The sequence below is a fragment of the Rhincodon typus genome, chromosome 15 (assembly GCF_021869965.1).
Source record: "Rhincodon typus isolate 14 chromosome 15, sRhiTyp1.1, whole genome shotgun sequence".
NCBI classification, from domain to species: Eukaryota; Metazoa; Chordata; class Chondrichthyes; order Orectolobiformes; family Rhincodontidae; genus Rhincodon; species Rhincodon typus.
Window position 1 is genome coordinate 59,722,158 of NC_063346.1, and position 27,597 is coordinate 59,749,754.

Here is a 27,597-nt window from a genome sequence, read left to right on the forward strand (position 1 = left end):
TTTAAAGGTACTGTTGTGAGGATTGAGATTAAAATAAAACTTTTGTGTGAATGCATTGAACATTCTAATCAATTGTCCAGTGATATTTTACAATTTTTGTCATGTTGTTTAGGAATTTGCTGAACTACGTATGTCACCGAGAAAGCAATTAAATTTTAAATTAACTTAAACGTCAGTGCCAAAAAAGCTCCTTTATGAAAGTGCTGTTCCTGACTTCACTTCTCTGTTTCTTCCCGCTAAAGTATTATTTCCAGATTCCAATTGTCCCTTACTAAAAGAAGTGATCCTGAGCTGATACCAGTGTGTGCTGTTGCTGTAATTGCAGTTGATACACACAGAAGAAATTTACATTTTCGCGAATTTACATCTACAGACAGTAGTTCTGTTAATTCAGGCGTAGGAGAACTGTCTCAAAGTTGGCTCACTGCACCAAGTATAGTTTTCTCTCTAGCACCAAGGTTAAAATTGAATATCTCAGATCTGAGGCTGTGAAACAAAAATCTTCACTTCATGAAATATAAAGTACAACTTGACAGGTGAGTCTGTGCTTTCTTTTGTGTTTGTTTGTTTCATGTCATTAGCTTTCCCTGCTCCTTGCTTCATTTCCCAGCTGAGAGGGAGGCAGCCTCTAGTCAATTCATGTCCATGTTTCAATAACCTATTGGCTGGAGATCTGAAAGAAAAAGCTTTTGAGAACAGCTATTTTGCTGCAAAATGCTTGCCCTTTGTTTGGTATGACTCTCAAGAGCATGGCTACAATCTTAGATTTGTGGTAGAATTGCTTTTCTTTGGTGCAGAGTGATCATTTTGTATAATTATTGTAGATCTTGTGAAATGATTTCAGATTTGTAATTTATTGTCAATTCTGATGTTGTTTATTATCTTTGAGGTCTATGTCATTACTATAACTGCTTATTGAATCAAAGTATAGTGGATGACTCCCCATTATCCTACATATACCCTCTCACATTGAATACTATCCAATTATAACTTGTTACATCCTGTTTGTTGTGTCTTGATGGGCCAATTTTTCATTTGCTTTATGTCAGCATTCAGTTGCTTCAGATAATGTCGCTCTTTTATTTACCATGGGTTGTGCTAAAATGGTATTGATTCACTGATTGATTTATTCATTCTGAGTCAGGGAGAATAATTGACAGGTGTTAAAATGCTGAATTTACATCCATGTCTATTCGAAGTTATTGCATTTTCAAAGGGAACAAAACTCTCTGTTTAGTGTAGCGAATACATTGAATAAATCTAAGGTGATCCCGGAGGTAGCAATAATGTTCAAACAGAACTTCAGAAAGATTGTTGATGTTAGGCCATGGGTGAACTATATCCTCAAAGCTAATGTCTTATTTTTAACTTTTCTATCCCTTTAAAACTTTTCCAGTCTTTTCTTCTACTCATCAATGTGAGGCTGTACATAACATACCTGAGTTCAGATAGTGAAAAACAACATTTAAAAAAAACTCTCATGCCAGGTGTAAATTTTTTTATTCATTTTTAGGATGTGGGTGTTGCTGGCTGGGCCAGTATTTATCGCTCATCCCTAACTGCCCTTGAGAAGGTGGCAGTGAGCTGCCTTCTTGAACTGCTGTAATCTACATGCTGTAGCTTAACCAAACAATGTGCTTAGGAAGGGAATTCCAGGATTTAGACCCAGCAACACTGAACAAAACTTTGATAGATTTCCAAGTCAGGATGGGGAGGTGGTGGCGTTTCTATGTATCTGCTATTATTGTCCTTTTAGATGTAAGTGGTCGTAGATTTGGAATGTGCTGTCTAAATGTCTTTGTTCAATTTTTGCAGTGCATCTTGAAGATGATAAACACTGCTGCTACTGATCGTCAGTGGTGGAGGGAGTGGTTATTTGTAGATCTGGTACCAATCGAGCGGGCTGCTTTGTTCTGGATGGCATCAAGTATGTTTGGAGCTGAACCTGTCCAGGCAAGTGGGGAGTATTCCATCACACTCCTGACTTGTGCCTTGTAAATGGTGGACAGGCTTTGGGGAGTCAGGAGATGAACTACTCTGCAAAATTCCTACCCTCAACCTGCTGTTGCAGCCACGCTGTTTGTTTATGTGGCAAGTCCATTGAGTTTCTAGTCAATGGTAACCTCCAGGATGCTGATAGTGGGGTATTCAGCAATAATAATACCATTAAATGTTGTCAGATTGTCTCTTATTGGAGATGGTAATTGCCTGGCTTTTGTTTGGTGCAAATGTCACGTATCATCTGTCAGTCCAAGCCTGGATTTTGGCCAGATCTTGTGGCATTAGAACATGGACTACTTCAGTATCTGAGGAGTCACGAACGGTGCTGAACCTTGCGCAATCGTCAGCAAACATAACCACTTCTACCCTGGTGATAGAGGGAAGGTCATTGGTGAAGCATCTGAAGATGTTTGGGTGTCAGACATTACCTTGAGGAACTCCCATAGAGATGTCCTGGAGCTGAAATGACTGACTGTCAACAACCATAACCATCTTCCTATGTGCCAGGTATGACAACAACCAGCAGGAAAATTGCCTCCTGATGTCCCTTGATTCCAGTTTTGCTGGGCCACTTTGATGTAAAGGATTGACACGCTCACCTCACCTCTGGAATTCAGCTCATTTGTCCGTGTTTGAACTGAGATGGTAATGAGTGGCCCTGGTGGAACCACAACTTGGTGTCACTGAGCAGATGCTGCAGGATAGCACTGTTGATGACACCTTCCATCACTTTACTGATGATTGAGAATAGACTGATGGGGCAATAATTGACTGCGTTGGATTTGTCCTGCTTTCTATGTAGAGGGCATAACCTGGGCAATTTTCCTCATTGTCAGGGAGATGTCAGTGTTGTAGCTGTACTGGAAGAGCTTGGCTAGGGGGTGTGGCAAGTTCTGGAGCACACATCTTCAGTACTATTGGTGGCCTCTTGGCAGGGCTCATAATCTTTGCAGTATTCAGTACACCGACAATTTCTTGATCTCACATCAAGTGAATTGAATTGACTGAATACTGGTATTGTAATGCTGGGGACCACTGGAGGAGTCCGAGATGGATCATCCATTCGGCACTTCTTGGCTGAAGACTGCTGATCGTTAGTTGCCTTAAGTCTGCCTACCACTTGTTGTTTATGCTGTTTAGCATGCAGGTAGTGCTGTTTGGTAGCTTCACCAGACTGACACCTCATTTTTAGGTATGCCCTCCTGCACTCTCCTTAAATCAGGGTTGATCCCCTGGCTTGATGGTAGTGGTTAAGTGGGGAAATATGCTAAGCCGTGATTGTGTTGGAATATATTTCTGCTGCTGTGATAGCCCACATCACCTCATCGATGCCCAGTCTTGAGTTGCTAGATTTGTTCGAAGTCTGTTCCGTTTAGCATGGTGATATTGCCACACAACACGATGGAGGTTATTCTCAATGTGAAGGTGGACAATCAGATAATAAATCAGGTAATAAATCAGATAAATGCTGATTATGGGGACAGTTTGGAACATCTTAGTAGCTGAAGTCAGACGCAAACCCTCAAACTCTGAAGAGTGTTCATTTTCTCCACCTGTGTGAAAGTTTCACTTTCATGCAAGAGCAATGTTGTTCCTTATCTGTGATGGCCACTTGCTGCTCCATTATGTTCTGTAGCAGTGGAGTCATTGCTAAAGGAAATTATCAACATTTGAGACATTTATTCTGAGCTGTTTTGAAGGAAGCCAACAAACCTACCTAAACAGTTGAATTGTTGCCTGGTTACTCCCGTGGTCCTTTCGATGAGGACTGTAGTCAACGCCTGGATGGAGTCGTAGCAGAGTTCATCCTCAAAGTGTGGATTCCTGAGAGGATCGGTAGAAGTAAGCAGGACTTACATGGCTCAACCAGTTCCTCATTAATGGTGCAGAATCAGAGCTTTAGATTATGGAGGATTGGCTTGGAGTAAAGTGTCATATCAACTATCAGATGGAAGGTCAAGACCTGTAGAGTGTGAAGTTGATAATGACACTCCAGTTGTGTGTGGAAACCCTTGTAATTCATGAAAACAGCAGGCTCATCCACCATTGTCTTTATGGCAACTGCTGGGATTTGAGGTGGTATCCCCGTAAATCCATTGGAAAACTGAGGAGAGTTCCCCTTTGCCAGCCCCAGAAACCACAATGCTCAAACAATCAGTTTCCTGAGGTTGTGACTTCTACAACCAGTGCCCACCACTCTTTTGCCCACACATAAGGCAGGATGCTCTACTCTCAAAAGCTGCAGACTAATTAGTGGTCCAGCAATGCCTTTTGGAGCAGTGGCCACTGTTGGGACTGTAGTCTATTTTGGAGCAAGAAACTAAATTTGCAGAAGCTGTTAAGTGGGATAGGTTCATGAAGGCCTGTTGGCAGATCTTGAAGAGTGGTGAGCAGGTATCAGGAGTGATTAAAAGTGTGTGGGGTTGAAATGGAACTCAAGCCCATTGAAACTCTTAAATTGCATCAGCTACCGAGGACAGCCAAGCCAACCTGACCTCTTTGTTATTCTTGCTTAGAAATTAGAGTAATCCAGAAGAAAGTTTAAAGAAGCTGATGGTATTAGAAACAGGGGATTTGAGAAATTTATAAAGCACTGTTATCATCCTCAAGGCATTCCTAAATGTTGCACCTCCAATGAAGTCATTTTGAAGTGTAGCCAAAGTTGTATCACAAACAAAAGTGGCAACCACTTAACAGGAAGAATGGCCCCACAGACTGTACTGAGAAAAATGACCAGATAATATGTTCTGATGTTGTTGGTTGAAGGACAACTATTAGCCCTGTCACATTAGGAATTCTTTGCTGATAGAATTCACTGAAGGAAGATGAGTAGAGACTTGGCTGGAAGATAGTCTGTGCTGTAACTCCTCATTATATAGTATACACAAACCTCAAAATCCATTCCATGTTTATTATTCTTTAATTGGTTTTAATATACTGCTGTATTTATGGAGTTGGCGACCAGGTCTTCGAACAATTTTTTTTTCAGTTACAGTCAGTCAAAACAGTTCTGTTATAATTTTGGGAATTAAATTTCAAGCTCAACTGAATAAGAGTGCCAGCGTTATCTGTAGGAGTTGGCTGACTTTTTGTTCTGAATTCGCACATTGTCTTAAGCTGAGGTTTGGGCTTAATGCCTAGATCCTGCATTTTGGCTGGACTGTTTCAATTGCCCTGACTATCCAAGTAGAAATGGTCTTCAGGGGAAAAGACAGAAGACTGACATTATGTTATAGAACTGGTGAAGGCATAATAGACCAAATGGCCTCCTTCTGTAGCATAACAATTCTGTAATTCTGAGCTATATGTGTTCAGAAAGGAAAGTTACAGTTGAAGGAAGAGTACAGGTTATGTTAAAACATTGATTTTTAACACATTTCTTTCCACTTTTATATAAACTAACAGTAATATTCTTCTTAGTTTTGTGCAGCACAACACTTTTAAGCACTATGTCTGTAGCTTCTCTGTGCTTCAGTTGGTAACTGAGTTACACAATCACAGTTGTAAGCTTGATTCCATATCTGTGCTGTATTAGCCAATCTTAGCTTGTGGAATAGCTGAGACTTTAATGCCCCAGGAACAGGGAGCAAAACTTAACTTTTATTTTATAGAGTTCCAACTTTTGTTATTCAAAGACTCCTGCTGGAAAATAAACATATGTGATACATATGATGGCAGGATTTGGAAAGTCTCTGATTTTTTTAAACTCATTCATGCTTGGGATGTGAGCTTTGTTGGCGATGCTACGATCTATTACACGTCTGTATTTACTTTGAGAAAGTTGTGGTGAACCATCTCCTACCACGTGGCTTTTTCAATGATTTCTGATGGTAGTTAAGAGTCAACTTGGTGTAGATCTAGAGTCACAAGTGAGCCAGATCAGGCAAGGACAACACATTTCTTCTTAATGAGAGCAATAGTAAAACAAATAGATTTTGTTTTAAAGTCATTCCAGTAATCATAATCATTATTAATGTGACTAGCATTTTATTTCAGGTTTATTAATTGAATTTAAATTTCCCCAGTTGTCACAGTGGGATTTGAATTCTTGTTGCACAGCTGTAATCTGGTCATCCAGATTACTTGTCCAGTAAAATTATCAGAATGCCAACATCCCCAATGCCTTCTGTGGTAAATAATTTTCTATCTATCGTTATAAGACTCCCACTTGAATAGTGGAAGCTTGACTGAAGTATCAAAAAGTTACATGGTATCCCAGGAACTGGAGTTCAGTAAAACTTATTTTCAGGACAGGAAAAGAGAGAGGACAAGAGATTGAAAATCTCTATACAATGAATACAATGTTCTGTCATTGTATCCATGCAGGCATGTACACCATTGAAGATTCAATTTCTTATTCATTCACAATGAGGTACCAACAATATTAAAGATGACTTCACACAACAATGACCCATTTGGCTCTTAGGCTGCCACTGCATCTTTAATAACTGATAATTATCTTACTCCAAACTGCAACTATTTCTCCAGATTACATAATATTCTTCCTTTCGGTGTAAGTATCTCCCTTTAAAGAGCTCAGTTTGTGCTTATGACCTTCTGGAAGTGTGCTGTGTATTCTCACAACACTTTAATGATGTTTTCCTGAATTTGTTGACTGTACCATTGGTGAAGTAAGTTTGTTAAGACTCGTAAAATTGCATATTGGTTGCTGCTGGGATTTCAATTTATCACAATCTGATTAGCTGTATTCCAGGAGCCTCCATTATAGCTTATCAGCAATCTATTACTGTACATTTCATTGAACTCACGGAAATAATCAATAACTGCAAACCACTGCAGCTACAAGGTGATGCTTATAAATGTTTTATGTGTCATGATCTCACAGTTAAATATTGATGTTGTGTATCAATGCTTTGGTTCTTTAGGTCGTGAAACTCGCTTGCCCCTCCGTATCAAGTGTGAAGGTTTGGGTCCCCAGGTGATCCTGAATGTGGACCAAGTTGAAATAGGAAATGTCTTCATTAACTCAAAGCAAACCTATGAAGTAAGTTATACAGTTTCTTTCTTTTAACCCTCAAAATCGATCCAAAGGCTTTATCTGAATCCATTGGGCAATAGAACATGTCTGAATGAAAACTTCACGTTAGGGATTTATGGACAAACCAGTTATTGGTTAGTTAATTAAAGCACTGTGTTCCAGGCCAAGCTGTTCTTTATTTACCTGTCCATACATCTGTCATACCATGGCTGTATAATTTTTAACTTTGTGTATATCTTGTGCTTACATTGAAAAGTTTGAAGAAGCTCATTGTTCCAATCCATCTGCTATCTGTCTACTGTAGTCTGAAATAGCTTGTACATTTTAAGTAATGAATTGACATGACAATTTGCTTCCGTGTAGGTGATTCAAAGTTTTTTTTTTAGAGAATAAAGTAGAGCAGAGACTGGGCGTCTACCACAAGGATCTGATTTCAGATTCAGTCCAGGCTTGTCTGGCTGATAACCTCAAAGGTTTTAGGTGAAATTAATTTGAGCAGTCTCCAAGGGTTGGTGACAATTCAAAATTGGCCTTTGATTGGAACTTCCTTTTGTTAATTCATGGGTGTGGACATCACTGACAAGGCCGCTGATCTGTGAATGTGCTGGAAAAGGTGTTAATGAACAATTTTCTTGACAATTGAGTAGAGAGGACAGTGAAGAAGCAACCTTATTGCTGTGATCTGTAGTTTCAAATTTGCCAAACCAAGTACAGACAGTGGATTTCCTTCCTGAAAGGGTATTAACCAGATGGCTTTTGACAAGAATCCGATAGATGCAGGTTTGCTGATGCTAGCTTTAGATGGAGCTGATTTATTTATTTAACTGAATTTAAATATCCCAGCTGCGAAAGTGACTCACATCAGTATTCTAGGCCTTCAGGTTATCAGTCTGCCAACATAACCACTATGTTACTATTTCATCTAAAATTAGAATCTCAATCGAAGAGGCTGCAAGTGCTGGGACAATTTGAAATACCCTTCTGTAATAACAGCTCTTTTAAGATTGGGATTGAGATACAGTAGAGCGAGATTCCTTTTGCGTAAATGTATTCTATATGCATCGTCGGGGCTTCTACAAGCATACGCATTGTGTTCAAAGTAAAAAGAAGCAAAGCAAATGCCTGGAGTTTGAAATAAAAACTGAACGTGCTAGAAATATACATTTAACAAGAGAAAGAGATTTTTTTTTACAAATACTGTTCAAGCCTGCTTTATATTTCCAGCATTTTCAGTTTAAGTCCTATTGTTGCTTCCTTTAGGAAATATGCAGTCTATTTGTGATTTTCAATACTTTAAATTAAATCAAGATGGCAGTAGCATCTTATTTGTCTTGTTAGCTGTTCATCTCAAAATATGGAGGTTTAGACCATAATGCAATAAAAGATATAGGAGCAGAATTAGGCCCATCAAGTCTGCTCTGCCATTCGACCATGACAGATATGTTTCTCAACCCATTGTCCTTCGTTAGTCCTGATGAAGGGTTTCGGCCTGAAATGTTGACTTTCCTCCTCCTCAGATGCTGTCTGACCTGCTGTGCTTTTCTAGCCTCACACCTATAGACTCTGGCTTCCAGCATCTGCAGTCCTTATTATCTCCAAGAACCTATCTACCTTTGTCTTAAATACATTCAATGACTTGGACTCCACAGTCCTCTGCAGCAGTGAGTTCCACGATTATCTGTCCTTTGACTGAATAAATTCCTCCTCATCTCAGTTCTAAATGGTCATCCTTTCACTCTGAGACTGTGCCGTTGGGTCTTAGTCTCTCTTACTAGTGGAAACATCTCCTCCATATTCACTCCATCCAGGTCCCTCAGTGTTCTGTAAGTTTCAATCAGATCCCCTCCTTATCCTTCTAAACTCCATCAAGTACAGACCCAGAGTCTTCAACTGCTCCTCATATGACAAACCCTTTGTCCCTGGCATCATTCTTGTAAACCTCCTCTGGAACTGCTCCAACACCAGCGCAGCCTTCCTTAGATATGGGGCCCAAAACTGCTTGCTATATTCTAAATACGATTTGAGCAAAACCTTAAAGAGCCTCAGCTCTTGTATTCTAGCCCTCCTGAAATGAATACTAACATTGCATTTGCCTTCCTAAATGCCAAATGAACCTGCATGTTAACCTGAACTAGGACTGCCTTTGTGCTTCAGATTTCTGAAGCTTTTTCCCCATTTACAAAATAGTCTATGCCTTTATTCTTCCTTCCAAAATGCATAACCTCACACGGTCCCACATTTTATTCTACCTGACACTTCTTTAATGTATAGAAAATGGCTGTTTGCCCACAATATCAATGCTGTTCTGAAAAAGTTCCCACTGCTTTGCTTGACTCCCTGTAGCCATGTAACTTCTGCTACTGCAAATATTGATCAGGTTTTCCCTTAAATGCTACAAATGTCACTGCCCAAACAATGCTATGGACCAACAGTCCGCTGTGCAAACTAGTTCAGGCACTCAATGTACAGATCTTCTCACAAGCTACACTCATGCCTTATTTTTCATTGTTGTAGAGGTCATAAGCACTTTAACTATTCTGTTTACATGGCCCAAAATTCTGTTGATCCTTATTCAAGGTGTTATTTAATTACTGTTGTAGTTTCTGGTGATCATTTATTACAACCCCCATTTCTCATGTCACCTACACCCTTTAATGTTATTCTATTCCTAGTTTATCTTCCCAAAATATTATGCCTTACAGAGTAAATTGTATTGACATCTCTCTGCCTTTTGCACTAACTTGTCAAACCCTGAAGTAATGCACATTCTTTCTCTCTGTTTGCCAAACTGCTTGCCTTTGTATTGTCAGCATGTTTTTATTTGAGTCTCAAAATTATGATCAACCATTCGACTCGCGTCAGCCGTTTTTGAAATGACAAACTTCAAACATTTTTTAAAAAAGTCAAAGAACGTACACCATTTTAAATGTTTAAATGTTCTGTTATACTTGATTAATCATTTGATTGATCACTTCTATTCAATCAGCCTTTCATTGTGTTAACCACTTTACCTGTGATCTAATAGTATATGTAAATTAATTTATGAAAACTAAGTTGATTCAGCATGTTTCTTGTGCAGTTTATTTTTAATCATTCTTTTCACATTGTCAGGTGTTAAAGCAACAAAGGTTTCACCTCTAATTTGTATTTGATGAAACAATTGGTACACAAGGAAGACTTTTGTGAATGGCGCTCCATGACATTAAATCAGCTGTGAACAACTTAAATGTCAAAAAGTACCTTCCATTGGCTGTAATTTGGGTACAACTCAACCAATGTCATAAATGTCATGTACACCAGGCTAATAGCAATTTGGAAATTACATTCCTTAAGAGTGACACTGAATCCCATCACCTCCAGAATGTGAGGCAGTTTTCACTGGGAGGTAGGAGGAATGTCTGGAATCCACTGTGTCTCCAATATGTACCTAACCTGTTATGCTAGTTGTGAGGGATGTGAATAGACTACAGTACTCTGACATGTATTAGAACAGCAGTGATGTACTGAACAGGAGGAGGTTAGAGGAGCGCAATGAAAGTAAAATGCTACCCATGATTATACTGCCAAGAATCACGCATCTGCGGGTGACAACAACGGTGCTAAATTGGCTATGCCTATTCAGGTAGATAGTTTGGAGATTTACACAATGGTGCACAGTGACCTGATGCCTCATGGCCTTCACGGCTGTCCCCTACCAGCAGCTGTAATGGCTGCTTTCGTCTTGAAATTTTATGCAATCAGGTTGTTCCAGGGGTCAGCTGGGATCTAGATGGCATTTCACAGTTGGTTACTTATCATACCATCAGGCAGGTGATGGATACCCTATCCCAAACAGCATGGAATTACATCCATCTTGATACAGATAAGCCAATACAGGCACAGAGAGCATTGGACTTTGGCACCATCAGTGGATCCACCTATGCCCAAGGAGTCACTGATTGTGCCCACATAGATACCAAAGGACCAACCAGTCAGATTCCATAATATGAAAAAAGATTCCACTCATTGAATATCCAGTTGGTCTGTAATGAAAAGAAGCAAACCTTACAGGTCTGCTGTCAGTTCCCAGGCAGCTGTCGTGATTCCTTCATCCTGTGAATGTCTCAGGTATCATACCCCTTCCGGTCAACATTTGCTGATGATCCTCCTGCTCCTTTACACTCTCACTATGGAAGCCACAGAGGTGCTCAATCAATAACCCCACCTCCTACAGCTGACCATTCCTTCTGATGCTCTTCCAAATTTCCTGCAATGGATTTGAGTTACCCTTTTATCCCACTGCAATAAATGCCTCTGCTTTAAAACCCCCACATCCCAGCATCACTCCCCCACCCCTTCTTCCATTGATCCTGCACTCCCCCTACAAGCTATCCCTATTTGAACTCTCCTGAAGGATCAATGGACTGAATCTCAGGACTGTATTTGCCCCAGACCTCTGACCTACTTCAGCAAGCAGTTCCTATACATGACTGACCAGACCCTCAACTGCTGTGTTTGCAACTTCCCAACTGATGATACGTGATTCCTCTAAGTGTTGCTGCTGGGCCGACAGGACTGCACACATACCCCCCACACTGTACTGGGACAAATCCCCTAACAATAAGGTACCTAAATGGAAGAATTTTTTTCTATCAGAGATGTTACAAAAGAGTGGCCAACCCCCTCTGAAATCTAAAACCACAACACCCAGGGAAGCTCACCTCGCCTAGTAATCTATTAAAGGAGTGGTTAAATGAAACAAATCCCTGATACTCACTTTATAATCAACAAGTAACAATTTATTTATCAAACTCTAACAGTTAACAAATTAACAACTACTAGCAAACTGAACAATTCAACCCTTAACTACTAACTATTCCCAAATAAAACAAAATTCTAATGATATGCTGCTCCAATAGATGTAAGTTCTGCTTATATAAACAAATTAGTAAAAAATTAAAGCTTAATCTCTCGAAATTACAGCCGGAATTAGTCTTCCAGAATGTTCTTTGCCTTCTCTGCTGTCTTCCAGTTAGGAATGCCTTCATCCGTTGAATTCTTGTGTCAGGAATATAAGCTAAGAATGCTCTGGTACCTTTATTAAGATGGTACTTACTCTGAGTTCTTACAGCTTCCTGTGAGAGCCCGTGATTTTCTCTTTCGTTAGAGCTGATGGCTGTTGAGATCTGTTCTCTCAACAGATGGCAATGTGTTCTCCCACCAATTTCCAAATGCCCTCTTCTTTTATACCCTTGATGACCTATTAGTTTCTTACAATAGGATTGGTCCGAGGTTGTCAAAACCATCAGATTTAAATTTAATTGGGCTTTGGTATTTAGGGCCTGGTTTAAATTAATCGGCTAAATTCAAAAACTGTTGTCTTGGTAAAAATGCTGCTTTTCCTGCTAACAGTATAGCCTTTTGATACAATATTTCAATTTCAAGAATTCTCTGTATATCTGCTGCTGCCTGCAGACTTTTTAAAAAATCTCCAAGACTAAAAAAAAATGCACCTTTTAAAGGGACCATATTCTCATCCCCCCATCATTTTACAAACAAATTCTAATGTCCTGCCTTCCAATCCACAAGTACTATACCAATTTTGCAACAGCTCTCCCTTTAAGAAAAAATGAACCATCATTATGAAAAGATAGCTCCTTTTTTTCTCTAAATCTTAGCGCCATTATTACTAGATATATAGTTCATTAATCTAGAGTTACATATTTCATACTAATTCTATGTACATATAAATAACATAAACATAGTAGTGTTCAATCTTATATACACATTTTCCTTTTAAACTCACGATTATGCATCCGCAGTAACATTTTCATGATCCACAATAATCTGTAAATTAAATGTTTGTAACATAAGGCTCCAATGAAATAGTCTGGTGTTCTTGTCTTTAAATTTTTCCAAAAATGTCAAAGTATTTGATCAGTGTACATAACCGTCTCCGATATATTGCTTGCAACGTAAACATTGAAATGTTGTAAGGCCAGTACCAAACTCAATAACTCCTTTTCAACGGTTGAATATATTCTCTGATGGATATTGAGTTTCTTTGAAAAATAACCAATTGGCCTTTCAATTCCATAGTCGTCCTCCTGTACCAACACGGCTCCAACCCCTACATCGCTTGCTTTGATGGCGACTTTAAAGGATTTCAAGAAATTTGGTGCAGCTAATACTGGTGCGGTGGTTAACACCGCTTTTAGATTCTCAAATGCCTCCTGGCATTGTTCTGTCCACCGGAATTTTGTGTTCTTCTTCAACAAATCCCTCAGTGGTGCCACCATGCTACTATGGTTTGGTACAAACCTCTGGTAGAATCCACTCAGTCCCAAAAATCGTAGCACTTTCTTTTTCAGGGATGGTCTTGGAAATTCCTCGATAGCCTTCGTCTTCACGTTCCTCGCTGTCATCCTTCCAAGTCTGACGTTGTGTCCTAAGAATGTCATTTCTGCTTTCGCAAATTCTGTCTATGCCAAATTTATGACCAACTTTGCTTTCCATAATCTGTCAAAGAGCTGTGCCAAATGCGCCATGTGATCTGTCGATGAATGGCTAAAGATCACCAAGTTGTGATGTGCACAATTAGTCAATCCTGCCACAACTCTGTTCATAAATCTTTGAAATGTGGCTGGTGCGAACTTCATTCCAAAGGGCATTACTTTGAATTCATACAGTCCATTTGGGGTTACAAATGCAGAAACTTCTTTCACTCTCTCCGATAAAGATACTTGCCAGTAACCACAAAGTAAGTCCAACTTTGTGCTGTAAGTAGATTGTCCAATTTTTTCCACACAGTCCTCCAGCCTTGGAATTGGGTTTGAATTGGATTTATTCATGACGTTGACCTTCTGATAACCTACGCAGAATCATTGAGTGCCATCAGATTTGGGAACCAACATGATCGGCGAACTCCACTCACTCTGACTCAGCTTGGTGATGTCTTCTTGGAGCATCGCTTCCACTTCCTTCTGTACCTGTGCTGCTTTGAGAGGATTAAGCCTGTAGGGGTGTTGTTTTATTGGAACAACATTCCCTGCATCCGCCTCATGTACTATAGTATTAGTTCTCCCCATTCTATTTCTACATGTCCTCATAGTGCTACATCAAGCCTTTCAATTCAGTTCTCTGTTCCTGAGACATATAGCTTACTATCCTATCCCATTCTTTAAGGACTGCCTCATTATTTAATTTATTCTGAGGCACATCAAAATCTACATCATCTGTATTTGATTTCTCACTGTGAGTGGCAGTAGCTAATACCTGTTCCTCCGGTTCCCTTTCTCTATCATACTAAGGTTTCAGCATGTTCACATGACATACCCGATAATTTTTTTTCCTATCTGGCATCTTTACTAGATAATTCATCTGACTTAACTTCTTATCAATCTGATAGGGACCACTAAATCTTGCTTTGAAGGAATCTCCTACCTCTGGAAATCTGGTAGAAACATTCATTATGCTTAACAAATACTGGTTCCCACTTTTCATTTTAGGGAGGGGACCTACATACTAAATGATAACTCACATGAAAGGTTCTTCAAATGCAGGAATCAGCATTAAAAGTGCTGGTTTTATCATTGCCTATGGCTTTCCCATCATCTGACATGTACAACAGGTACGGCAAAATTCAACCATATCTTCATGAAATCCAGGCCAACAGAAATGCTTTTGTATCTTGGCCTGAATCTTCCTCACTCTAGGTGACCTCCTACAGATAATTTGTGTGCTACCTGCGGCATTTCCTGTTTGTATGCTACCGGCAACACAATCTGTTGAACTTCTAACCATTTCTCCTCTGCACTAACCTGCCAAGGTCTTCATTTCCGCCTCAGGATTCTATCCTTAAGGTAAAAACATTCTGGAATACTTTCTGATTCCTTTTCCGAGTAGGCTTTATGATATAAATTTTTTATTGTGTCATCTTTTAGTTCTAACTATATTAATCTTTCAGAGCAAAACACCTCTGCCTCATCCTGTACCTGCTTAGGCTTTTCCTTTACTATTTCATCAAACAGGATGCCAGCTAACTGGACCTCAACTCCTTCATTTTTCTCTTTTGTTTTCCCTTGCTTTAACTTATGACTGTAGGATCTTGTCACCACATAGTCCAGAATAATTCTAGGGTAATTTTCTTTTAGCTTTTCAGTTTCCTGGTTTTCTTTCAGTTTCTCCACTACAGTGGGCATCACTCCCACCTTTGATCCTGCTAGGTTGTTTCCAAGAACAAGCTGGATCCCTGGAATAGACACTCTTTTGATCACTCTCACTGTCACTCCCACAGTCTTGATTGGACTTCCCAGCCTTATCTGACAGAGGACAATGCTAAATCTCTCTCCATTTACTCCACAGATTATCACTGTCTCAGGTAATACTTCAGAAGGAGTGCAAATATTTTCATCTGTTACTATTAGAGATTGACCAGCTCCTGCATCTCTCAATATTGTAACTTCTTTACCTTCTCCCCCTGTTCTACCTGAGTAAACCTTACCCACAGAGGCGAAGTCTTTGAAGGGATTGGGCACTATCTTACTTTCTAGCCTTTAACTAGGCTGTGCACTCTCCTCCAGCTCCTCAACCTCTCTTGGGATTTCCTACACTACCTCAACTAATCCCATTAGTTTAGCCTCTTTTACCACATCCATTTTCCCAGTGCCTTTCTTAAACCACTGGCACTGTGACTTTGTGCATCCTCTTTATTACAGTGGAAACACTAGTCACAACCCTCCATTCAGAAACACACCTTTCCACTGCTACCCTTTATCTTCTATGACTGAGCCAGTTTTTTATCCATCTTGCAAGCTCACCTCTGACCCCGTGCAACTTTACCTTCTGTATTAGCCTGCCATAAGAGACCTTGTCAAAGGCCTTACTGAAGTCCATGTAGGCAACATCCATTGCCCTACCTTCATCGATCATCTTCATCACTTCCTCAAAAAACTCAAACAAGTTAGTGAGACACGACCTCAATTGGTGGTCTATCACTTTCCAAAACAATTAACTAGGAGTTGTCTTTGTGAATGCTCAAGATAATGGAACAAAATTTTTTACATTGACCAGAGAAGTTTAGATTCCAGTCAGCCTACAGGGACTAATGTAGTATTCTGAAAGAGATTGAAATAAATATTTCAGAAGAGACAGTGCTTCTGACATGTATTATTAAACTGGGCTATGAATAAAAGAACTTGAGACAGTAAGTTCTGAGGATATGTGGAAGATCTTTTATGGCTGCTGAATAGTCAATCCTGCAACACTTATAAGAAAACTTGAACTGGATGTTCTGATGTGTGCCCTATTTTAGATGTAATTCTCTCCTAATCATTTCATCATATATGTATAAATTATACTACTGTTCAACCAAACCAAGCTAAATCAAATCAATATATCAGTGATCTAAGAGTTATTTAACTGCATGTAGCACAGCAATTAAAGATGAAATTTTAAGTATATTAACTAATTCATTAAACAAATTCAGTGATCAAGCAGAATTAAATATTGATTACTGGAAAATCTTAGGGGTTCTGAACATGGAAGAAGGTCACATGGCACATTGTGTCCATATTAGCTCTTGAAAAAGTAGTCATGCTGAATTTCAGACTCCCCTTCTTTATCCACAAACCTGTTCCTCAACATAAAATTATTTATATAATCAGCTTTTCAGGTGCAACATTCCAGATCCTTACAGACGTTTTGGTGAAAAGAAAATTTCTCCATTTCCTTACTAGAACCTCTGCCATTTATTTGTGTTCTATGACCTCTGGTGATTTATTAATCGTTTATTATTTATTATTGTGCTAAATTGTGTTCAGTTGGCAGGCTTTAACTGGGGATTCACTTGTACTCCTATAGCAGAATGGCACCAAGTTGATTGGGCTTTTTTTGGGGGGTGCACATTTTTAGTATATGTCTCTGTGAATAAAATTATCTAACTGCGAGGAGCTTCCACTTGAGTTCTATTCCTCATTGATTGGCTATTAGAGATACAAATTATTGACCCACTTGACAGAAAATAGTTTTCATTGCAAGTAATCAAAAAACTTTCCTCATCTTGAAAGCCTTCTTGATTATATGCAATGAGGAAAATTGCAGTATGACGTAACAAATTTAAGTTTTCAATCTTTGTTCAGCTGTGAAGTTTTCAGTATTAGGTTGTCCCTTTTATTTTATTATATTAGCTATTGCTGTGTTAAGCACCTCCATTTTATCCATATTTCAATGGTAGGTATTTTTTAATCAACCTGCTCGGAGATAATATGACACATACCTAAAGTGGGTGGGATTTGAACTCAGGCCTGGCCCAAAGAAAGCGACATCATCACTGTGCTACAAGAGCGTTTGCAGTTTAATGATACCCTGCTGTGATTAAATTGGATAAATTGGGATTTAAATTGAATAACCCCTCAATAGATGTGGTAATGGTGGTATGCCATTAACTTAACCCACTTATTGCACTGCTAGCAACATCTTAAATTCATGCTACCTGTTGATTTTATTGATTGCTACATGCAGCAAGACCATCACACTGTTAATGAGCTCAATGCAAGCTAAGGTAGGACTTAACATTGAGAGTGGACTGTGCAACTTTAATGAACATGAATTGTGGCTTTACGAAGTATGGATAATTGTTTGCCAGATGAATCTTGAATACGTGCAAATATGGGCACCAGTAATAACTCAATGGAGGCTTTGTAAGGATTGGAGAAAAGTTGAAAGATCTTGAATTGACACGGGGGCAAGAGGCTTTCAAAACGTATGCTGAGGAAGCAATTGAGGAAACAATGGAGATGAGTATTGCCCTACGAAGATAGCTACAATATACCAATCTCACAAGTGTTGTTAAGGCAATATTAATCTTCAAGTCGCATATCCTAAATATTATCCCATTGGCCTCATCAACTACTCAATTTACAATACTCCCACCTCCGATCTACTAACAAAATGCATTAAATCTGAAATGATTAAAACTATCTACTTCTGTCTGCATTGTTTATTGTGTCACTTAACATGGTGTCAGGAAAATTGTTATACTGATCTCTATTCTTCCATGTGATTCAGGTGTGTCCAGGAAGGATTTCTGACTCAATATATAGACAGGTTGACTAGAGGGGAGGCCATATTGGATTTAGTGCTTGGCAATGAACCAGGCCAGGTGTCAGATCTCTCAGTGGGAGAGCATTTCGGTGATAGTGATCACAACTCCCTGACCTTTACTATAGAAATGGAGAGGGATAGGAGTAGACAGTATGGGAAAGTATTTAATTGGGGCATGGGGAATTACAATGCTATTAGGCAAGAACTGCTGAGCATAAATTGGGAATAACGGTTCTCAGGGAAATGCACGACAGAAATATGGAGATTGTTTAGGAAGCGCTTGCTACGAGTGCTGGATAGGTTTGTCCCCACTGAGGCAAGGAAGGGATGGTAAGGTGAAGGAACCTTGGATGATAAGACATGTGGGACATCTAGTCAAGAGGAAGTTTACTTAAGCTTGAGGAAACAAGGATTGAACAGGGCTCTAAAGGATTACAAGGTAGCAAGGAAGGAACTGAAGAATGGACTTTGGAGAGCTAGAAGGAGGTATGAAAAGCCTTGGTGGGTTGGATTAAGGAAAACCCCAAGGTGTTCTATACTTACGTGAGGAACAAGAGGATGGCCAGAGTGAGAGTAAGGCTGATCAGGGATAGTGGAGGGAACTTGTGCGTGGAGTAGGAGGAGGTAGGGGAGGTCCTTAATGAATAGTTTGCTTCAGTAAATCACCAGTGAGAGAGACCTTGTAGTTTGCAAGGACAGTGTGAAACATGCTGATATTCTCGAACAGGTTGATGTTAGGAAGGAGAATGTGCTAGAAATTTTGAAAAACATGAGGATAAATAAGTCCCCTGGGCCAGATGGGACATACCCAAGGTTACTAAGGGAAGTGAGGGAAGAAATTGCTGCCCCTTTGGCGATGATCTTAGCGTCCTTACTGTCCACTGGAGTAGTACCAGATGATTGGAGGGTGGCAAATATTATTCCCTTGTTCAAGAAAGGGAATAGGGATAATCCTGAGAATTACAGACCAGTCAGTCTTACTTCTGTGGTGGGCAAATTATTGGAGAGGATTCTGAGAGATAGCATTTATGATTATTTTTGGAAAACATACTTTGATTAGAAATAGTCAGCATGGCTTTGTGAGGGACAGGTCATGCCTCACAAGCCTTATTGAATTCTTTGAGGATGTGACAAAACACATTAATGAAGGTAGAGCAGTGGATGTAGTGTGTATAGATTTTAGCAAGGCATTTATAAATGACTTGGATGAGGAAGTGGATGGGTGGGTTGTTAAGTTTGCCGATGACACGACGTTTGGTAGAATTGTGGATAGTGTGGAGGGCTGTTGTAGGTTGCAACGGGATATTGACAGGATGCAGAGCTGGACAAAAAAGTGGCAGATGGGATTCAACCCAGAAAAGTGTGAAGTGATGCATTTTGGAAGGTTGAATTTGAATGCAGAATGCAGGGATGCTGGCAGCATTCTCGGCAGTGTGGAGGAACAGAGGGATCTTGGGGTCTACGTCCATTGATCCCTTAAAGTTGCCACCCAAGTTGATAGGGTTGTTAGAAGGCATATGGTGTGTTGGCTTTCATTGGCAGGGGAATTGAGTTTAAGAGCTGTGAGGTTATGCTGCAGCTCTACAAAACCCTGGTTAGACCAAACTTGGAATATTGTGTTCAGTTCTGGTCGCCTCATTATAGGAAGGATGTGGAAACTTTAGAGAGGGTGCAGAGGAGATTTACCAGGATGCTGCCTGGACTGGAGAGCAGGTCTTATGAGGAAAGTTTGAGGGAGCTAGGGCTTTTCTCATTGGAACGAAGAAGGATGAGAGGTGACTTGATAGAACTGTACAAGATGATGAGAGGCATAGATATAGTGGATAGCCAGAGACTTTTTCCCAGAGCGGAATTGACAGTTACAAGGGGGACATAATTTTAAGGTGATTGGAGGAAGGTATAGGGGAGATGTTAGAAGTAGGTTCTTTACACAGACAGTGGTGGTTGCGTGGAATGTGCTGCCAGCAGTGGTAATGGAGTCAGATACATTAGGGACATTTAAGCAACTCTTGGATAGGCACATGGATGATAGTAAAATATAGGGTAGGATAATAGATCGGCACAACATCGTTTGCTGAAGGGCCTGTACTGTGCTGTACTGTTCTATGTTCTGTGAGTAATTCATAGAGAAAATCTGAGGCCCTGATATAGATCCAGTGGGAACATCACTAATTGTGACCAGTGAATTTGAATACCTACCAGTTACCTCTACCTTTTGTTTCCTACCTTCTAACTAACTTCCAATTGCTCTGCAGTTCCATTTTTATTAAGATCTCTGATGTTGAACCTTGTCCATTGCCTTCTGGAACTCCATATCCTTATGTCCTTATCTGTTTTTGTATCCTCAAAACATGAAGCTAAGTTAATTAGAGATCATTTATCCTTGTTCACACTCTCTGATCAACTCCTATTCCTTCATATGATCAAACTTTCTGTCTCTAATGATAGATTCTACCAACTTTGCGACAACTGAGATGAGACTAACAAACCTATAACTTGCTGAGAAAAAAAAGCAATCCAAAGAAGAATGAAAAGTAAACTTTTTTTTTTCCCCACGGATGCTGCTTGACCTGCTGAGTTTCTCCAGCACTTTCTGTTTTTATCTCCTGTAGTTTCTCAGTTTATCGTAAAGAATGAGGAAATACAAACTGTTTTCTGATCCAAGGGGATAATTCTTGAATCAAGAGCATATGAAAGATCACGATCATGCCTTTCCACACTTACTTCTTTTAAAATCCAACGCCTGCACATCCTTCTTTAGAAAAGGGGTCCAAAATTGCTCAAAAAATTCCAAATGCAGTCCGATCAGAGCCTGAATTTTACAGGCAGCTCATAGAACAAAGTGGATCCATATAATAGGGCAAGATGTCATAGGGCCCACTCCCTTTCCTACATTTTGGATCTCCACATCTGCCCACATCATCCTACCCTGTCGTGTTCAAAAACTCCCACCGATCCCACGCCCACCCCAACCCTCACCAACAGCCTGGCCCCAGCAAGGTTTTGGACTTGTTTGGCTATCCAAGTTATTGCCGAACACCATGTCTTTGGCCTACCTGCAGCACTGGCAGTGACCACTGCTGCCAGTCTCCAATTGGCCACCACTGAGCTCAGGAGAGACATCCTCTGAGAAATGAACAAAAGTCCTGCTTCACACTAGTTAAAAGACTGTCGTCTGAGAAATTAAAGCAGGATAAGCCAGCCCAACAATGGTGGCCTCACACCCTGAAGTTTATGTTGGTTTATTCTAGTTCAGTATTCAGTTAAGGTTAACTTGCAAGTTCAATTGGCAGTTAGGAATGCAAATGCAATGTTAGCATTCATTTCAAATGCGCTAGAATACAAGAGAAAAGATGTACTCCTGAGGCTGAATGAGGCTCTGATCGGACTGCATTTGGAATTTTTTGAGCAGTTTTCGACCTCTTTTCTAAAGAAGGATGTGCAGGCGTTGGAGAGGGTCCAGAGCAGGTTTATAGGAATGATCCTAGGGATAAAAGGCTTGTCATTTAAGGAGCGGTTGAGGACTCTTGGTCTGTACTTGATGCAGTTTAGATGGATGAGGTGGAATCTCATTGGATTTTACAGAATACTAAGAAGTCTGAATAGAGTGGATGTGGAGAGAGTAGGACACAAGGACACACTGAGACAAGTAGGAAGTGCTTCAGCAAGAATCTGATGAATCTGTGCAACTTGTTGCAGAGGACTGTGGAGGCTAAGTTATTTAAGACAGAGATAGATAGGATCTTGATTAGTAAGGGGACCAAGGGTTATGGGGAGAAGCCAGTGAAATGTATCAGCCATGAATTAATGGAGGAGCAGACTTGATGGGCCGAATGGCCTAATTCTGTGCCTTACTGTCTGGTCTTACAACCCACCCTCAGTGTAAAATCTAGCTTATTGGATCCTCAAGATTTATCTGTCTTTAGCAATATTACTTTCTCCACCATCATTCTTTTCACTTGTAATGAATCTGGATGGTTCCTTCCTTTCTTTATTTTTAGTTTTCCCTATAATAGGAGACTGCAGGCTGGAAGAGATTTCTGAACCTGTTCATTTTCACCCAGTGAAGGAGACAGTTCTGGTGATCACGGGAATGAATATCAATGAAGGCTCTGAATTCTGATAGTGCTGGAAGGGTTGATGTTTAGTGTCTCAAACAGACCTTGTGGTACCAGCTTTCACATTCTAACCACTGGCCTATCTTTGTCATGCACTGAAAATGAATGATGCAAACTTTCTTAAAAAATGTATCACCACATTCTGAGCATAGTCTTAAACTGGCACAAAACCTGTTCTACAAATAATTTTACTGAGCATGATCAGAGAAAGTAATTCAAAGTAATTCAAATTCAAATGTCAAGTTGTTTCATTTACTATGATTTTTCCTTTCTGTTTCTTTCCATCTTTCTCAATCCAATCTTGCTTTCCTTAAATTTATTTACCCTTCTGTATCTGATTTGATTCTTACTGCTATTCTCTGCCATTTTCTTTTCTTTCAGAATCCTTAAATCTCATTGATCTGAGAGATAGTCTGGTAGCTCCATTGCTCATCCAGATCCCAGATAGCCCAGTCCCTCTCTGTGCCAGCGTGAGCTCGTATTTCCAAATTACACTGCAATTTTTTTTCAAGCTGAAGAGTGCAAGGAAAAGTTTAAGAACATCTGTTGTAAGATTTAACTATGCATAATTAATGAATATTTGAGGCAACCCTGTTGTGTTATCCGGTAGCATAAGGTACATTTATTAGAGAAGGAAAATGGCAAGTTAATAAAGATCTTCATACTTTATGGCTTAGATTTCCATGAAGGTAGGCTCCATTGTGACACCTTTGAAAGGTGGCCGTTGGGAGTCGATTTCAGAGTTCCTGCCTAAAATCCTGGCTCTCACAACTTGTACTGGCTTGGGATGAGGGTGCGGATGTCAGCCCAATAATCTTCTGCTGCCTCGGACCAGCACTGAACTTCTTTTCCAACTACGAAGAGTCAAAATTTAGAAGGGAGATAGAGGGCTTTGCGATGTGGTGCAGTGAAAACTACCTGTCTCTCAATGTCAGCAAAACTAAAGAACTGATCATCAACTTCAGAAAGAAGGGAGGAGAACACGCCCCCACCTACATTAGCAGAACTGAGGTTGAGAGGGTGAAAAGCATCAAGTTCCTCGGAGTGGCGATAACTGATGATCTGTCCTGGACTTCCCACGTAAATACGACAGTCAAGAAGGCACAACAATGCCTCTTTTTCCTCAGGTGGCTCAGGAAATTTGACATGTCCATAAGGTCCCTCACTAACTTCTACAGATGCACCATTGAAAGCATACTGTCTGGCTCGCTGCCATGGAAAGGGTGCCAACATCATTAAAGACCCATCACATCCCGGTGATGACCTCCTACAACCTCTTCCATCAGGCAGAAGATACAGAAACCTGAACACGCACATGAGCAGGTTCGGGAGCAGCTTTTTTTCCGGCCATTATCAGACTGTTGAATGGACTGTAGCCTCAAATAATGTAATCTGTATGCTTCTAAGTCTTTTTGATCTGTACATGCTTTGCTTGCTGTGATCTGCCTGTACTGCTCGTAAACAAAGCTTTTCATGGTATTTCGGTACACGTGGCAATGAATCAATCAATTAATCACACACAGCACTCCTGCCCATGTCAGCTCCGATGTGGAGGTGCCAGTGTTGGAGTAAAACACAAACTGATTCTAAACAAGATCTCACACCTAACATGCATTGTCTGATCTAAAATGTCATCTCTTCTTTACACTGATAAAACCTTTAGTTCTCTCAGGACCGTGACTTGAAAGGAATTTTGTGATTTACATATACATATTAAATTAAAACTTTCTAACTGGTTACAAATTTAACAGCATCTTAGGTTTGTTTAATACATCCTTATCAGTGGTATGAACCTTTGATCTTTTATTTATAAATTCTGTGTCTGATACTACCTCTCTCGCACCTGAAGAAGGACTGAGGCTCCAAAAACTTGTGTTTTCAAATAAACCTGTTGGACTATAACCTGGTGTCATGTGATTTCTGACCTTGTTGACTCCATTACTGGAACTTGATGGCACAGTTTTGATGGCATTGTGCCCATTCTGCTAGGTCTGCAGTTTCTCAAAGGAGTTGTGAACCATGGAAAAACTATAGTTCTGAATTTGTGAATCACAAAGAGCCATTCAACATTCCTTTTGAAATGCATTGCTCCTGTCCGCTTCTCATAAACCAGCCAATCATAGTATCAGCATGCAAATATTTTAATGCACTTCATACCTCTTAATGTTGTTTAAAAATCAAGATCACAGGAATTTGGAGTAGGCCATTTGACCCCTTCAGCCTGCTCTGCCATTCAATTAGATTATGGCTAATCTAATTAGAATCTAATTAGACATTAGAAGTTAGAGGGCTACAGAGATAGGGCTGGAGAATGGGAGTAGATGGGTAGTTTTTTCAGGAGCCAGTATAGACATGACGGTTTGAATGGCCTCCTTCTGTACTGTAAAATTCTATGGTTCTATGATTCTAATTGTGGCCTCAATTTCATTTTTTTTGCCTTTACTCCTTTGTAACCAAAAATCTACCTAACACAACCTCAAATATATATTCCATGATTCAGCCTTCACTGTGCTCTAGGGAAGAAAATTGTGCCAACCAATGACCCTCAGACATTCTTTACATCTTGACCCATGATTTTTAAACAACATCCCCTGGTTCTAGACACCTCCATAAGAGGAAACATCCTGTCAGCATCCACTCTATCAGGTTCCCTCAGGATCTTATTTGGTTTAATAAGATTGCCTCTTATAAACTATGAAGAGGTAAAGGTCCATCTTGCTCACTTTCTTCTTTATACCAAAAATGAGTCAAGTTAACTTTTTCTGAACTGCTTCGAAACACAGTTTTATCCATCCTTAAGTAAAGAAAGATACACATAGTACTTCAGGTGCAGCCTAAATAAGGACCCGCACAGCTGCAACAATATGTCCCCTTGTACCTTTATACACATTTTATACAATAAAAGACAACATCCCAATTGCCTTCCTAATCACTTGCTGCATTTGCATATGAACTTTTTTGTGATTTATGTACCAGGACACCTAGATCCCTGTGAACCACAGAGTTCTTCAATCTCTCAATATTTAAATAATGTGCTGTTTTCTATCCTTGCTGCTAAATTGGGTAAGTTCACATTTACCCACATTATATACCATTTGCCAAATTTTTGTCCAGTCACTTAACCTGTCAAGATTTCTTTGTAGATTTCTTATGTCCACTTGGTAAACTTACTTTCCCACATTTTGTATCATCAGCAAATTTAGCTACCGTTGATTTGACCTCTGCATCTAAGTTATAGACATAGGTCTTAATGAAAATTTGTAGCTCGGGTTGTGAGCCAGTTCTGTGGTGTGCAGATGTTTCGTTACCCTTCGAGGTAATATTATCAGTATGACCTCTTATCGAAGCGTTGGATGTTCTGCTTCCTTCCGGATTTATATGATCCTCTGGTGTGATGGTCTTGTCATTTCTGGTTCTGTTGTTTTAGCAGCGGTCTGTATACGGTGTCTATTTCTATGTGTTTGTTAATGGAGTTCCGTGTTGAGAACCAGGCTTCCAGAAATTCCTTGTATGTCTGGTGGTCGCTTGTCCCAGTATGGTCACTTTGTCCCAGTTGAACTGATGGCCTTCATTGTCTGTGTGTATTGAGACAAGTGAATATTGGTTGTGTCTTTTTACTGCCAGCTAATGTTTGTGTATCCTGGTCATCAGTTTCCTCCCTGTTTGTCTAATATAATGTTTATTGCACTCAATGCATGGTATTCTGTATATTACGTTGGTCTTGTTTACTGTCGGTATGGGGTCTTTAATCTTTGATAACATTTGGCGCAGTGTTGCTGTAGGTTTGTGTGCAGTCATGATCTTATGAGGTCTTAGGAGTCTGGTAGTCATTTCTGATATATATAGATATAGATTGTAAAACAGTTGATGCTTCATCATTGATCCCTGTGGCATTCCTCTACAGCTTGGAAAGCTGAAAATCACCCAATTATGCTTATGTTACACTTCTTGTTAGCGAACCAATCCTCTATCCATGTTTAAATGTTATTTTTTGCACCATGAGCTCTTATTTTCTGTAGTAAATTTTGATGTGATGCCTTATTGGATGCTGATTGAACAGTAGCACCACATCTCTGAGTTCCCTTGTATTTACAAAATCTCTGCTATAAGTTATTCTTTCTTTAGTAAGTTATAAAGATGTCAGTCAAATAAAGTTTGCATTCCTTTGTTTCTGTGTCAACACTGCCTGCTGGGATAAATGATTAATAATCGTTAGAGTTCAGCTAACCATTTATAATGAGGCTATCTAGTAAAACAGTCATCTTGCTGTCTGTTTGAATGGCTTCTGTTGGCACAATTGTTTGTCGGTCTCATTCATGAATACAACAGGGTCTTTAGATGTGCAGGCTAGGTGGATTTAACATGCTAAATTACCATAGTGTCCAGGGATGTGCAGGCTAGGTGGGTATTTCTGGGAAATGCAGGATTACAGGGATAGAGTAGGGTGGTGGGATGCTCTTTGGAGGGTCGGTGTGGACTCAATGGTCAGAATGGCCTGCTTGCACACTGTGAGGATTCTATGATTTTCATGATTTAACCCAGGAAATAGAGATCATCCTTCTAGCCTGCCTGCTTCAACATCCATCCACCTCCATTGCTGTTACAGGCTCACCTCTGGAGGTGATAGGCTTAACGCTATCCAGCTCCACCTTCCTGGAAGAAAAATGCAAAGATGAGTTTGCAGAGTCAAGAACTTGCCCAACTTTCAATTCCCGGATCTTTCACAAAAATCTTGACTCTTAATGCAATCGCCTAATGTTCTCAGTGTATTGAGATGAGTAATATATCCTTAACAAGTTAGGAAAAGAAAAGAGACATCCTGTGGAACTTAAACCATAAAGGCTGCCAAGGCCCTTCAAAGGAGCAAGCTTTTCAAGGCCTTTATCTCTAACCTCCAGAATTCCTCAGGAGACCATTTCGAGATGGATTCTGGGTGTGCTGAACTTTTTAACCTGAACTTCAGCAGTGACTGTGACTCAATTCATATCCGAGGTCACAGTTATTTGCAAATATTGGGGAAGTGCCCCTGCTATTTATGGCAGTTTTCAATGGGAGCATATATTAAAGTGACATCTTGCCACAGAGTTCTGCAGTCCAGGGGGATCATATTGGAAAAACACACCATTTTTCAGTAAGAGAATTGAAATTTTAATTGAAATTGAAATAATTGAAATTTTTAAATTGAAAACTCTTTCCACACATCTGGTCCCCAGTTTCATCAATAATCTTACCTTATGCACACTGAATTAGTTTAAGGGAAAATACAATGGGCTAGAAATTGGTTATCCCTGATGTTTGGATCTGAGAATTAGTAATTCACATATTAGCTCACCAGATCCATCTGAAGGGGGCAGCATGCAAACTTTGTGGAGCCCTTCATTTCTGTGGTTGTAGTGC

The 27,597-nt window shown here is 39.8% G+C and overlaps 1 protein-coding gene across 1 annotated transcript in view; it reads left to right on the forward strand.

The window, feature by feature from the left end:
- Window positions 1–27,597, forward strand: part of hydin (HYDIN axonemal central pair apparatus protein) — a 677,137-nt gene that overhangs the window by 222,135 nt on the left and 427,405 nt on the right. Inside the window, exon 11 of the mRNA XM_048605579.1 lies at window positions 6,888–7,006. Within this exon, the coding sequence (XP_048461536.1) occupies window positions 6,888–7,006 (119 nt within the window). The remainder of the gene's footprint in view (window positions 1–6,887; window positions 7,007–27,597) is intronic.